This window comes from Urtica dioica, chromosome 2, assembly GCF_054948205.1.
Source record: "Urtica dioica subsp. dioica isolate 48M chromosome 2, U.dioica_male_clone48M_v1_H2, whole genome shotgun sequence".
Taxonomy (NCBI): Eukaryota; Viridiplantae; Streptophyta; class Magnoliopsida; order Rosales; family Urticaceae; genus Urtica; species Urtica dioica.
Genome location: NC_142757.1, coordinates 38,162,668 through 38,176,665, shown reverse-complemented (window position 1 = coordinate 38,176,665; position 13,998 = coordinate 38,162,668). Strand labels below are relative to the sequence as shown.

At 34.6% G+C, this 13,998-nt stretch overlaps 2 protein-coding genes across 2 annotated transcripts; one reads left to right on the top strand and one right to left on the bottom strand.

Annotated features, from left to right (window-relative positions):
• Positions 1–5,520: 5,520 nt before the first annotated feature.
• LOC149404628 (increased DNA methylation 1-like) lies at positions 5,521–8,934 on the top strand. The gene is made up of 9 exons (XM_089607613.1): positions 5,521–5,815; positions 6,257–6,777; positions 7,387–7,495; positions 7,585–7,628; positions 7,729–7,973; positions 8,062–8,148; positions 8,235–8,334; positions 8,437–8,635; positions 8,725–8,934. Exons 1-9 carry the CDS (start codon positions 5,521–5,523, stop codon positions 8,838–8,840), a joined length of 1,716 nt encoding a protein of 571 aa, XP_089463739.1. The 3' UTR covers positions 8,841–8,934.
• A 2,416-nt stretch (positions 8,935–11,350) lies between these two features.
• On the bottom strand, positions 11,351–13,285 carry LOC149404627 (uncharacterized). The gene is made up of 3 exons (XM_089607611.1): positions 12,224–13,285; positions 12,000–12,085; positions 11,351–11,684 (listed from the first exon to the last, which is right to left on the bottom strand). The coding sequence occupies exons 1-3, from the start codon at positions 13,283–13,285 to the stop codon at positions 11,351–11,353; spliced, it is 1,482 nt and encodes a 493-aa protein (XP_089463737.1).
• Between the last annotated feature and the right edge of the window lie 713 nt (positions 13,286–13,998).

The following is a 13,998-nucleotide window of genomic DNA, read 5'->3' as shown; positions in this document are numbered from 1 at the left end:
GTTTTTCCAAAAAAAAAAAAAAAAAAAAAAAAATTATTGGCAAGTATGAAATGAAATTTCAAGCTTATATGATTGGATAACAACTTTAAAAAAAATCGGGTCGTTACAATCTCATTGGAAGTTGCATCATCTCTTGGAAGTTGCACTATTTCATTGGAAGTTGCATTTCCTTTTTCCCCTGTTTGTATGTTTCCTAGATTGTCTTTATTATTCTAATGTACAAACGTAATTGTTTATTCTTTTCCTCCTTGTATAAATAGGGGTTCTCCTCTCATATAAACGAGAAGTAGAAAATATTTCTCCATCTTTTCCTCTCTAAATTTCTAAAATAACTCTGTAAAGCAAGTCGTAAATTCAAAACTCACCGAACCGCGACAAAATACACAAAGGTGACCGTATCCGTGTAACAAGCTAAAGGATAAAAAAAAAAAAAAAAAAAGTTTACCCTGTGTTAAAGATGTAAATTCGGTTAAACTAATCTTTTTTATTTATTTTTTAACCTAAATTAACCGGTTAAAATTAACCGAACGGTTAATTTTAACCGCGATTTCGGTTAAAATTAACCGTTTTAACCGGTTAATTTTCGGTTAACCTAGGTTAACCTAGATTATAAGACTTATTAAATAAAAAAAATAAAATATATTATTTTTCAAATTAAATTAATTAATTTAACTTTAATTATAATTAATAATATCTATTAACAAAATTTAATTTAGTTAAACTGAAATTTATTAAAATTTATATACGAATTTATAATAATTTTTTAAAAATTAATTATATCAATTTACTAATTAATTTAATTATAATGAAATTAAAGGCATTAATTTCTTAAATAAATTTAAATATTAAATAAAATATATTAAAATAATTCGGTTAATTCGGTTAATTTCGGTTAACCTAATTAAAAAAAATCGGTTAAACGGTTAACCTTTAACCTAAATTTTCGGTTAAAGGTTAACCTAAGTTAATTGAATCTCTTCTTTTACCCTGTGTGCAGGGCCTTCAAGTGCTTAAATCCAATCACATCACCGCTTCAATCTTTATCGAAATGTCCCATGTAATTAAATATTTTTCGTCACAATTCTTAAATGAACACGGAAAGATCTTTTATCCATACCATACTGAATTCTAACGTTAATTCCTGATAAAATCAAAAACACCTTTAACTTTATTTTTATTTAAAGTTTTCATTCTTTCTTTTCGTGGATTTGGCCAATTTTTTAAAATAAAGAAGCAATACTTACTGTTTTTTCTATGGGTTGGTAAATTCATCACAAATCATAGCAGCATATGTGAAATTTGACACTTTAATTCCATTGGTTGATTTTTTTTCGTTTTTATTTTAACTATTATATAACATATTTATTGAAGTGGGATAGTCCCACATTGGTTGTGTGTGTGAATGAATATGTGTTTATATATCGGTTGGACCTTTTCATTTGACACCAATTGGTTTTGAGATAGAATTCAACATGGTATCAGATCACGCTATGCGAAGCGTGAGGGAATTGTTACTCGGTCAGATCACGCTATGCGTGAGGGGGAGTATTGAAGTGGGATAGTCCGAGATTGGTTGTGTGTGTGTGAATGAATATGTATTTATATATCGGTTTGAGCTCTCCACTTGACACCAGTTGATTTTAAGATGGAATTCAACAATATTTACATTCTTAGCTTTTAATGTTTATTTTGGATGATACTACAAATCAACATTAGAGGTAAAATACTCATCTTTTTTTACAAATTGCCTAGCTTTTAAGATATGTATGATTTTCAAATTTAATGTAAGGTGATTCGTGTATAAAGATAAGGTACAGCTAGATTGCATAATAATAATTAATTTCTTTTTATATAGGATGCATTAGCAGATAACAATCCTAATTATAATTTGAGATTTTGGTCCGTTATTGTAATGACAATTATCTCCCCTCAAGTGAAAAGAAGGCCCATTCTTATCCGAAAAAAAAAAAAAATTACCCTAAATGTTATGCCTATAAAAAGAACATAACTCTGTGCGCCGTCTGTAATATCTCAAGTTAATTGTAATCTTGCATACAATCCGCTTGTAAGTATATTTTTTTCCGGCGATTTTTATGTTATGTGTATTTTAATTTAATCCTTTCATGATATGATGTGATTAGTGTTCATTTTTTTAGGCGAACTTGTTCCCTTTAATTTCTTAATAACTATGATTCTAATATTATTTTTTGTATGGATTTCAAAGATATTAAGGTGTAATCACTCCGGCGATTTACTCGAGAGTTGAAAATTCAACTTTAAAAAAAGCTTTAAGGATTCTCAAGCCAATTCTTCGAGCTCTCAGGTAAGCGATCTTCAACTATAATAGAGAAGGTAACATCGATTTAATGACTACGATTCGTTCTTTATAAATCATTTGCTTAGAAAAAGAGAAGGCATTTTGCTTTTATAATATGTATTTTCACGGGAAAAAAATAATTAGAATAAAAAAACAAAAATTAGGTAAATAGCCAACTAAAATGTTTGGAATTGCTATAAAATCAACGTTTCGTAAATCTTATGTAAATAGCCATAAAAATAACATGACATTCCTGATTTACCCTTTCATTTATATTAAATATGAGGTATTTACGTCAATTTACATGTGTAAATGCATGACTGTGACTATTTGCCTATAATTTACGAAATTTGGCTATATAGCAATGTGAAACTGTAAATATGACTATATAGCTAATGGACCCATAAAAAAACGCTAGCTTTTGTTTATCATTTCATATAAACTCATGTTGATAGATTTGGCGGAGATTATGAATGTAAATTTCATCCTTCTATAATAAAATTCTGTTTGCGAGCCGTTTTTTATGTTTTTACTTGTGCATGGATTTTGTGGCTATTATGAATCATAATTTAATTTTCCTAAGAAAAAAATATATTTTGATACACTGTTCTCTATCTCATATTTTTTTTAGATTTGAATATTTTGTCGACTACCGACTATTTTTTACGGTGATTTACACTGGATCATCTATCAATGGAAAATTAGGGGATGGCTCATGAATGTAATAACAAGGACATTCTTGTCAAAATAATTTCATAGTAGCACTATACATGCACAAAACATCAATAAAATCGAGAAATTGTGCTGAAATCGCTATCAGTTCAATTGAACCGTTTAATACCAAATCAAACAAATACGATTTAATTTGGTTCGATTTTATATCCCTCGTAGTTTGAAATGGATTTAACGGAACCAGTTTAAACCTAGTAGCAACATTAATCTGGAAATAAACCGCAAAATATACTTGTATGTAGACCAAAAACAAGTGATTATATCTAATAATTTTTTTATATATGCATATAAATTTTTATGTTTAGTCTAATTTTGAGAATATAGAGAAATCAATTGATTTATATTATGTCGATAGATGAACTGATTTGTGCAATATATATTATGTTAAGTTATTTACTTTAATAGATTATGCTATGGATTGGTAGTTGGTGAAGAAGTTATCAACTATTTTGCTTACAGAAATATAGTAAACCTGTTGCATTGAACAATTTTTATTTTATTTTATAATGACATAGCAACAAAAATTCATTCTATAATGAATTATTCACTTGTGCGTGTTGTATTTCAGTTGAGTACTTTTTAAATATGATTAGTTCTCTAACATTGAAACTTCTACTAGTTTATGATCAATTGTTTCAAACGACAGGATTACAATTAAAACATTAAAAAAAAAATTAGTTATTAATTTTTGTTTTATCTTTTTTGTTGGTCCAGAAAACGGAGCTTATACCGAAATGTAAACCCAACTAGTCAAATTGATAACTAACCACTCATATTTAATAATAAAATAATAACACAAACCTTTGAGTTAAACTTGACCATACTGTCATTGGCATGCAAACTGTTCGAATCATTTTCCATTACGCTATAAAATAATAGAAGTAATTAGAGGTCTTTTTGTAACCCCTGATGACCTAAATCGTAATAGATTCTTAAATAATTTAACAACAAATAAATTATATATAAAAATATTAATACAATACTAATTTACCCTTTCACGTATAAGACGTCCTACGTGACTAGTATTGTTAATGTTATCGTTTTTGCAAGACCACTTTAACAATATTTTTCATCTCTATTTTGCATTTTTTTCAAAGAACATTTTAATATTCTCTCCCAATATAATTTTTTATATTTTAGTTTTAACCCATTATTATTTATATATATTACAAATTTTTCCAACAAAATTAATTTTGCTCATATTAATCCATATACTTATATATTATTAATAATATGTTTGAAAATTCAAAAAATGATAATTGATTCCTCTATTCTATAAAATGTGATAATTTATTGATTGAAAACAAAGTTCATAAATTAAAGCATTACATTTCATAATAAAAATATAAATAAAAACACACCACAACATATTAATTAATTATACAAATAAATAACTCTAGACTTAATAATTTGAATATTTCTCCCATAATTTTTTTTTCTTCAAATATGAGTTGTATTTGAATTAATTTTTTTTAGAATACATTAATTTATAAATACATACATAGTACATATTAAAGTATCAAATTATAATTATAAATTAAATTTTAGACTATTTTTAGAATTTTTAAAAATTTTGGGTTTTAAAAAAGAATTATAAAGATGGAATAGTTGGTCATCTTCATACATCTCCATACTGAAATCAAATCATTATGTAATAAAAATACAAAAAAATTAGGTAACTAACCAACTAAAACGTTTGGGATTGCTATACAGCCAATGTTTCGTAAATCTTAGATAAATAGTCATAAAGATGGCGTGGCATTCCTGATTTGCCTTTTCATAGATGTGAATATTTACGCATGTAAATACATTGATGTGATTATTTATCTAAAATTTATGAAACGTTGGCTATATAGCAATGTGAAATCGTAAACATAACTATATGTCTAATAAACCCATAAAAATATAACTATTGTACCTAATATCAGGGAGCGGATGCAATGAAAGCCCAACAGGGGGCTTAAACCCTCTCAAAAAAATTGTTTTACACTTTTTATCCGAATTTAACTATTTTCTCCTATTTTTATTGAAATTCCCCTCCCCCTCCCCAAAAAAAAAAAAAGAATTTCACTTTAACCGTCTCTAAGTTTAGACTCTAGCTCTGTCCAAAACATACACTTTTCTTTTATTTTCTTTGTATTTCTTTTATCTAACTGTAACTATCATACACTTGAAACAGTCGAATTATAATCTTGACATGAAAATATTACTATTCACCACTTAAAATCTAGCCGTTTCCTTTCCCTATTGCCTCACCATGCACAACAAACAGGCATTAATACCTTAAATGCCAATTAAACAGAAAACACAAACAGAGAAACAATAGGATATACAGAATCAAAACCGATTATTCTCATACATTTCCTTTCTCTATTCTCTTAAACAAAAATACTTATATGCAGTAAATGTCAAAATTCTCAATCATAACGCAGGCCATATTGAACTAGTACTCTTAGCTACCAACTTTTGACATGGCGTACCAGTTGAGAGACAGAAAGCAGAGGAACAGGATGTACATGATTGACTCATCACCATCAACGTCTTCATCTTCTTCGTCATCATCGTCCGACTCTGACATTCATGCTGACCCAGACTTTTATTCGGCCAGCGCTGTTAGAAACAGCGTGAATAGTAGACCTTCTAATAGAGCATTTAGAGAACGAAAGAGAGCGAGGACGGGACTAGATCCTCATGTGGGCCCCGCTTCTGATGACGACACAGCAAGGAGGCACCCCTGTCGCCCTCGCAAATGCACCCCCTCGTCAGGTAACATTTTAGAAATTGATCGGTGACTTGTGCCTTAAGTTTTATAAGATTCAGATGAAAAAAGTTTAAAGTGAACGTAGCTCTCGTATTGAAATCAAATTGTTTTGATTTGGGAGTGATTTTATCTGTTTGTTCTAGGCACTTTTTTCTTGTGATCAATTTACACTTGTGTTAAAGGTTTGTGTTGAAATTATTCAAAATGCATTATGCATATTTATTATTTTTTAGTAGAGGAATAATATTTTGTATCCCAATTTTTGTACTGATTAATAAGTTAGACTGTTCACATCTTTTGGGAATTACCATTATAATCATAGAGCCAAGTATGAAACTTAATCACCATGATTATCTGGAAGCTAATTACAATTTAAGAACAGTGTTTTAGTCATAGTAAATTTTCATGGCCATTATGTTTATTTTTTTTTTCTTGCTTTTGGAAAGATGAAAATGCAGAGTGTTCCCAACGGGAAAGAAGAAGAAGAAGAGCCCGAGAGGTGGAAGTGGAGAGAACTGAGTTTGGAGATAGCCTGACAGTGTTGGCATTGCTGATTCACTTGAAGGTAGTGAGAGAGAATGAAAGAGTCCATTTCTGGGACAGTGCCGCCAAAAAAGAAGGGCTCGAGGGACGAGTGACCCGGCGAGGGATTCTCTGCAAATGCTGCGACCAAGTCAGAACGGTGCGCGAGTTCGTCCGCCACGCTGGCGGCGGGACCCACGACAACGACGACGATGTGTACGCGAGCGTCGTTGTGGGGGAGAAACGGTACCCTTTGACGGTGTGCCAGCTGTTGGCGTGGATGGAGATATTCTTGGCGAATAAGTGGAAGTTGTCGAACGAATACGACGCCAATTCCGCCAGCGACACGAGCGACGACGCTTGCTTGGTGTGCGCCGACGGTGGAGACTTGTTGTGCTGCGACCACTGTCCTCTCACTTATCACCCCAAATGCGTCGGCCTCGAGGTACGTGCATGCATATTATATTCTACTACCGGGATAATATGACATTAAAGAATAAATAAATAAAAAAAACGCGGAGCTAAGTGGGGGAAAAACCTTTGAAAATTGATTTATTTTATGACAAATATTAATATTTGTTTTTTTGCCTAAAATTATATGATTTTTGACATGAACATCACTAAATTCATGTCACTTTATCAAAATCAATCAAAACTCAAAATTTGACAAATCAGGAGAGATACTTAATTTATTTTTTATTTTAATTTTTTTTATTTATAAAATACCATTTCTTAAAATTAATCACGAAATACATAATTTTGTAATCGACTTGTCACAAAATTTATTCTTTCTTGATTGATCGGTCACAAAATTATGAAATATATTTACAGTATTTGTACAACTTGTTTCGTAATATAATTTTGAATTTTACTTTACTTTGGTAAAGTGATGCAGATTTAGTAATATTTAAAATCCATTTTTTATATGCCTCCTTACTTAATTTTTTTTCTCGGAGCACACTCACAAATTTTACATTAACGTGGCCTAATTTGGTAAGACCGCTAATTTTTATTTATTTATATTTGTTTGATTTGTTTTTATATTTTGTTGCAGGATGTTCCTCAGGGTGTTTGGGTGTGCCCTGGCTGTCTGTGTACAGTCTGTGGGCGACCGGGTTCCGAGAGAAAGAAGATCTCTCAGTGCGGGCTCTGTGAAAAATCTTGTGAGTCTTCTCTCCTTTTTTACTAAGCCGCTGGATGAATTTTCTTGTCTTGCCATGACTGATTTGTTTATGTGCTGTGTAATTTATAGACTGCTGTGGCCCACCTGGCTTTTGCGGTGACTCTTGCGTCCAGGTATAAAAAAGAAAGTATCAGTGTTGTTTTTCTTGGAGTTCATTTCTCATTCATTGTTAATTACAAAGATTTGTTACTAAAATGAATGCTTTTTTGAAAGCTGGACATGAGACTGAAGAGCTTGGTGGGAAAGAAGTCGGAGTTAGGGGACGGGCTATCGTGGACGCTCATTCGTCACACTCCTAACATCTCAGAGAAAGACAAAGGATGTAGCAAGCTCAAAGAGAAGGTCTTAGGGAATTCCAAGATCGCTTTGGCTTGGATACTTATGAACGAGAGCTTCATGAGCATCATCGATCGCCTCACCGGGGCCGATTTGCTAAGAACTGTTGTGTACAATAACAGGTACATAGGCACTATTGGAAGGAAACACAGAAAACAAAAAAATTAAAAAATGATTTTCCCTTGACATTTATGTTTTGTTATATGACAGTTCGAAATTTAGGCGGATCGATTTCAAGGGTTTTCATACCGTCATTTTGGAGAAGGGCGATGAAATGGTCGCCGCTGCATCTCTCAGGCAATAAATACTACTTTTTTTTACCCTCTTTGTAGCCAAATCCTTCTCTTTTTGTAAAAAAAAAAAATAAAATTTCCTGTCAAAAGGCTGCGAGGGAAGGAATTGGCAGAGATGCCATTTATAGCGACGAGCTGGAGCTACAGGAACCAAGGGATGTCAAAGAAGCTAATGGCTGGCATTGAGTCTGTAAGAGAGCTCGATGTGAAATTTAAACGTCCTGATGATCACTACGAAACTAATAGTGTGTGTGTGTGTGTGTGTTATGCGTAATGTTGCAATATATTTCAGGCTCTAAATTATCTCGAGGTCGAAAATTTGGTTCTTCCATCGGCTGAAGATGTTGAAGATATGTGGATAAGTAAATTTGGATTCGAGCTCGTAGAAGGCGGTCCCATGGAAAAATACATTTCCTTCTCTCAAATGCTGATGTTCCCAAAGTCAATCAAGCTTGTCAAGTCGTTTATTTCAAAAAATAAGAAAGCTCAAGGTAAATAGTCCCTCTATAATTCTCCATGGTTTCTTTTAATTATATTTCTTGGTTCAAGTCTTTGTTTTTACTTTATTTTTTATGATCAGATGAGAATGTGGGACAAGGAGGGTCTGTGGAATCCAAATCAAAGACTGTGCTTCCGTTTGATCTGAACTTTGAACCCCCATCAGAAGATGAAGACGAAGCGATGGGGTGTGGCTGAGACCGATATTTTAATTTTTCATTAATTGTACTTGCTTACAATTAGCAACTAACTATATACATCTAAAAAAATGCACATATTAATTACATTTGTGAAGAAATCTTATGATGAGAATTGATTTTCTTCTTATTCAATAATCGATCAAAAAGCTATAGATATAGCAGATCAAAACATCAGTACAACTTCCTCCTCTAAACTAGGAAATAGCTAAAAATAAGGAAATAAAATCTAACTACTAACAATTGATTAGCTAACAACAGGAAAACAATAATAGACTAATAACAAGAATAAATACACGTTAATAGTAATAAACTCCACACTCCCCCTCAAGCTGGGTTGTACATGTTGTACATGCCTAGCTTGCAACTCAGTTCTTCAAAGTTTATTCTTGGAAGCGCTTTGGTGAGAATGTCTGCCGTCTGGGACCGAGTAGGTGTGTAGACTATCTGAACCACAGAGTTCTCAATCTTCTCAGCAATGAAGTGTCTGTCGATTTCTATGTGTTTTGTTCTATCATGATGAACCGGATTCTTGGTAATGCTAATAGCAGCTTGGTTATCGCAGTATAATCTGATGGGCTTAGAGTTTCCCATACCTAGTTCGGCAAGGACTCGTTGAATCCACATTCCTTCACAGATACCTTGGGATAATGACTGGTACTCCGCCTCAGCACTACTTCTTGCTACAACGGATTGTTTCTTGCTCTTCCATGTCACCAAATTTCCCCAGACATATGAGCAATACCCTGAAGTCGATCTTCTGCCCGAGACATCTCCTCCCCAATATGCATCTGTGTACACCTCAAGGTCTCTACTATCACTCTTTTTGAATAAGAGTCCATTCCCAGGCTTCATTTTCAAGTACCTGAGTATTCGTGTCACGACATTCATGTGTTCTTCAGTTGGGCTGTTCATGTGCTGACTAACAACGCTTACTGAGAAACCAATATCTGGATGTGTATGTGCGAGGTAGATGAGACGACCTACGAGCTATTGATATCTCCCCTTGTCCACTGGTGCACTGTTTATAACGGTGCCGATCTTGTTGTAGGCGTCCATCGGAGTGTCAGCTGGCTTACTTCCCGTCATTTCGATTTCAGATAACAGATCCATGACATATTTTCTTTGTGATATCACTAATCCCTTCCTTGATTGTGCCACTTCCATGCCTAGAAAATATCTGAGAAGTCCTAGGTCTTTGATCTTGAATTCCTTGGCCATGTGTCTCTTCAATTCAACTAGCTCTTCTTTGTCATTTCCTGTTAGAATTATGTCATCAACATAAACTATCAAGATAGCAATATTTTCTTCGGTTCTGCACTTTACAAATATGATGTGATCTGATTGACATTGTTTGTAGCCGAGTCTCACGATGAACTTGTTGAATCTTCCAAACCACGCACGCGGAGATTGCTTCAATCCATACAGAGCTTTTTGTAGTCGGCAAACCTTGTTGGAGTTTTGAGCTGTTTCAAAACCGGGTGGTATTTCCATATACACTTCTTCTTCGACATCACCATTTAGGAAAGCATTCTTTACGTCTAGCTGGTGTAAATCCCAATCACTGTTTACAGCAAGTGAGAGAAGAATTCTTAATGTGTTGAGTTTAGCCACAGGAGCAAATGTCTCTTGATAATCGATCCCGTACGATTGAGTGTATCCTTTCACCACAAGTCTCGCCTTCAGCCTTTCTATGCTCCCATCCGCTTTGTGTTTCACTGTGAATATCCATCTACAACCTACAACCTTCTTCATTGGTGGTAGTTCAGTGATTTTCCACGTACGGTTCTTCTCAAGGGCCGATATTTCTTCATTCACGGCCTTTGACCACCATGTGTGTTTGAGCGCCTCGGTGACATTGGCTGGGATCTGTATGTTGTCAAGTGAGGTGATGAGCGCTCGATAAGATTGTGAGAGTCTGATGTATGACATGTGCTTGGACCAGGGGTGATTTGTGCATGATCTGATCCCCTTCCTTTGAGCTATAGGAATGTCAATGTCATTAGGAACAACAACAATCTCTTGTTCAATATTATTCATACCTGTGCTTTCAATGGTGGGAACTGAATTCGAGTCTTCTGATTGGAAAAGTGCAGGTGATGTTGGCTCTGGTTGGTCAATGATTTCCAGTTCATTGGGTTCCTGAGTGATATGGGATATGTCTAAATCGGTCGAGATGGTGTTTTGCCACTGAGATTCTTGTCTTATCTCCCCCTGAATCTCAGAGTGGTAAAATGGCTGAGATTCAAAAAAGGTGACGTCCATTGAGTTATAGATTCTCTTAGTGGCTGGAGAGTAGCATTTGTATCCCTTTTTGTTTGGAGAATAACCAAGGAATATGCATTTGATGGATTGGGGGCTTAATTTGCACCTGAATTGCTTTGGAATGTGGACAAAACTAGTGCAGCCGAAGGATTTTAGAGGAATAGGAGAGGACAAAAAGGTGTTGTGAGGGTAATGTTGCAAAAGGACTTGGTGTGGGCTTTGGAACTTCAGGACCCTAGATGGCATTCAATTGATGAGGTAAGCCGATGTGAGGATGGCATCTCCCCAAAATTGTTCAGGAAGATTTGATGAGAACATTAAGGAACGGGCTACTTCTAATAGGTGTCTGTTTTTCCTTTCTGCCACTCCGTTTTGTTGAGGAGTGTGAGCACATGAACTAATGTGGATAATGCCTTGATCAAGAAGGAATGACCCTAAGGTTGACTTGAAGTATTCTAATGCACTCTCAGTTTTCAGTATTTGAACTTTGGTTTGGAATTGTGCTTGGATCATAGAATTGAATCGTCTAAAGATATCTTCCACTTCTGATTTTTCTTTCATAAGAAATAGCCAATTTAACCTAGTGTGGTCATCAATAAATGATAAAAACTATATTGAACCAGATATATTTTTTATTCGAGAAGGTCCCCATACATCACTATGAATGAATGTGAATGGTTTAGATGGTTTGTAATTTAATTGAGTGTAGGTGTTGCGTGTATGTTTGGCTAATTGACATATTTCATAGCTGAAAGAATTGGGATTTTTATTGATAAAAATAGATGGAAACATCTTTTGGAGATACATGAAGTTCAAATGACCTAATCTAAAATGCCATAGCATGATATCATCATCTTCATTGGAATTTAAAGACTGAGAATTGGAAACTAAACACCGTGGGTTTGTCTGAGGTTCTTGATTGAGGATGTAAAGTCCTAGGCATTCCCTAGCACTACCAATCATCTTCTTCGAATTCATTCCCTGAAAAACACATAAATCTAGTAAGAATTTTGCTTCACAATGAAGATCACGATTTATTTTGCTGATTGAAAGAAGATTGCATTTGAGAGTAGGAACATGAAGGACTGATTGTAGAGTAATGTCTTTCGTGAGAATTACGGAACATTTTCCCTTGACTTTGGATAAAGATCCGTCGGCAACTCTAACCAAGGCATTACTGTTTGGCTCGTAGGTGCTGAACTGAGCTGCATCCGTTGTCATGTGATTTTTCGCTCCAGAGTCAACGATCCATGGCCCTGACATGGGCCTTCCAGCAGTGCAGGCTGTGGCAGAAGTCTGATTTTGTTGATTGAAGAGTTGTTGTAGCATCTCGATCTGCTCTTTGGTGAATGGAGCAAAATTGGCTTTGTGAACCTGGGAGGTATTGCCTTGATCTTCTGAGTTTCGAGGCTTCCAGTCGGCTGGCTTTCCATGGATTTTCCAGCACGCTTCTTTGAGATGACCTGGCTTTTTGCAGTGATCACACCGAGGTCTTCCCTTGCGCTGTTTGTTGTCGTAGTTCTGCTGGTAGCCACGGGCAGCAAGTGCTGAGCCTTCTTCAAGGGGTTCAGTTTTTGGTCCCATCATGACTTGTCTCCTGCTTTCTTCATGTCTCACGGCTGAGAAATCTTCTCTGGTGCTTGGGAATGGCTTTATCCCCATTAGTCTTCCTCTGACTCCATCTAAATCCTTGTTAAGACCCAACAGAAACTTGAAGGTGCGTTTCTGCTCAATCACCTTTTTGAAAATAGCTCCATCTTCTTTGCATTTCCATGAAAATACTTCGAACATGTCAAGTTGCTGCCAGCATCGAGAAAGAGAATTGAAATATTGAGTTACCGATAAATTTCCTTGTCTCGGGTCATGAAGTTGATCCTCAACTTGGAAAAGTTCGAAGGTGTTCTCTGAGCTTGAATACGTCTCCCTCGTTGCATCCCATATCTCATTTGCCGTTCCATAGAGGAGGAAATTCTCACCAATGTCATTGTTCATGGTGTTTATCAGCCATGACATGACAAGATGATTTTCAATTTTCCATTTGCGGTAGGTGGGATCAGTTTTTTCTGGAGTTGTGATATCGCCGGTGAGATAGTCTTCTTTCCCTTTTCCGCAGATAAACATCAAGACGGATTGAGACCATTGAAGGAAGTTATGGCCATTGAGTCGATGGCCAGTGATCATTGTATGGGATCCATCGTTTCCCTGAGAGTTTGAAATATGGGATTCTGTGTTTGTGGAAGGTGATGAGGATTTCACTGGCTGAGGATTGAGAGGCCATGCCATATTTGGTGCCGTATTTGGTCATGGTGATGAGATTTAGGGTAGAAGAGATTTTTGAGAAGAGGCAGACTCTGATACCATGAAGAAATCTTATGATGAGAATTGATTTTCTTCTTATTCAATTAATCGATCAAAAAGCTATAGATATAGCAGATCAAAACATCAGTTACAACTTCCTCCTCTAAACTAGGTAATAGCTAAAATAAGGAAATAAAATCTAACTACTGACAACTGATTAGCTAACAACAGGAAAACAATAATCGACTAATAACAAGAATAAATACACGTTAATAGTAATAAATTCCACAATTTGTATTTAAATCATTGCTATTTCACCCTTACAAACTTGAGTTGATATGATATTATCACAATATTGTGTGCAATATCAGAGTATAACAAACAGAAAAACTCATATCAAACATTTCATCTTCTCTTTTCAAACGTACTTCCATTGAGTTTAGGATATCATAATTTCTAATTGATTTTGAGATAAGATGTTATGATGCTTAATATGTTATCAGAGCAAACAAAACTAAAACAAGCACCGATCAAAACTAACGAGGTATGTTTTAATATGAGTACTTATGAAGAGTCTTTGCACCACCTGGGTGTTG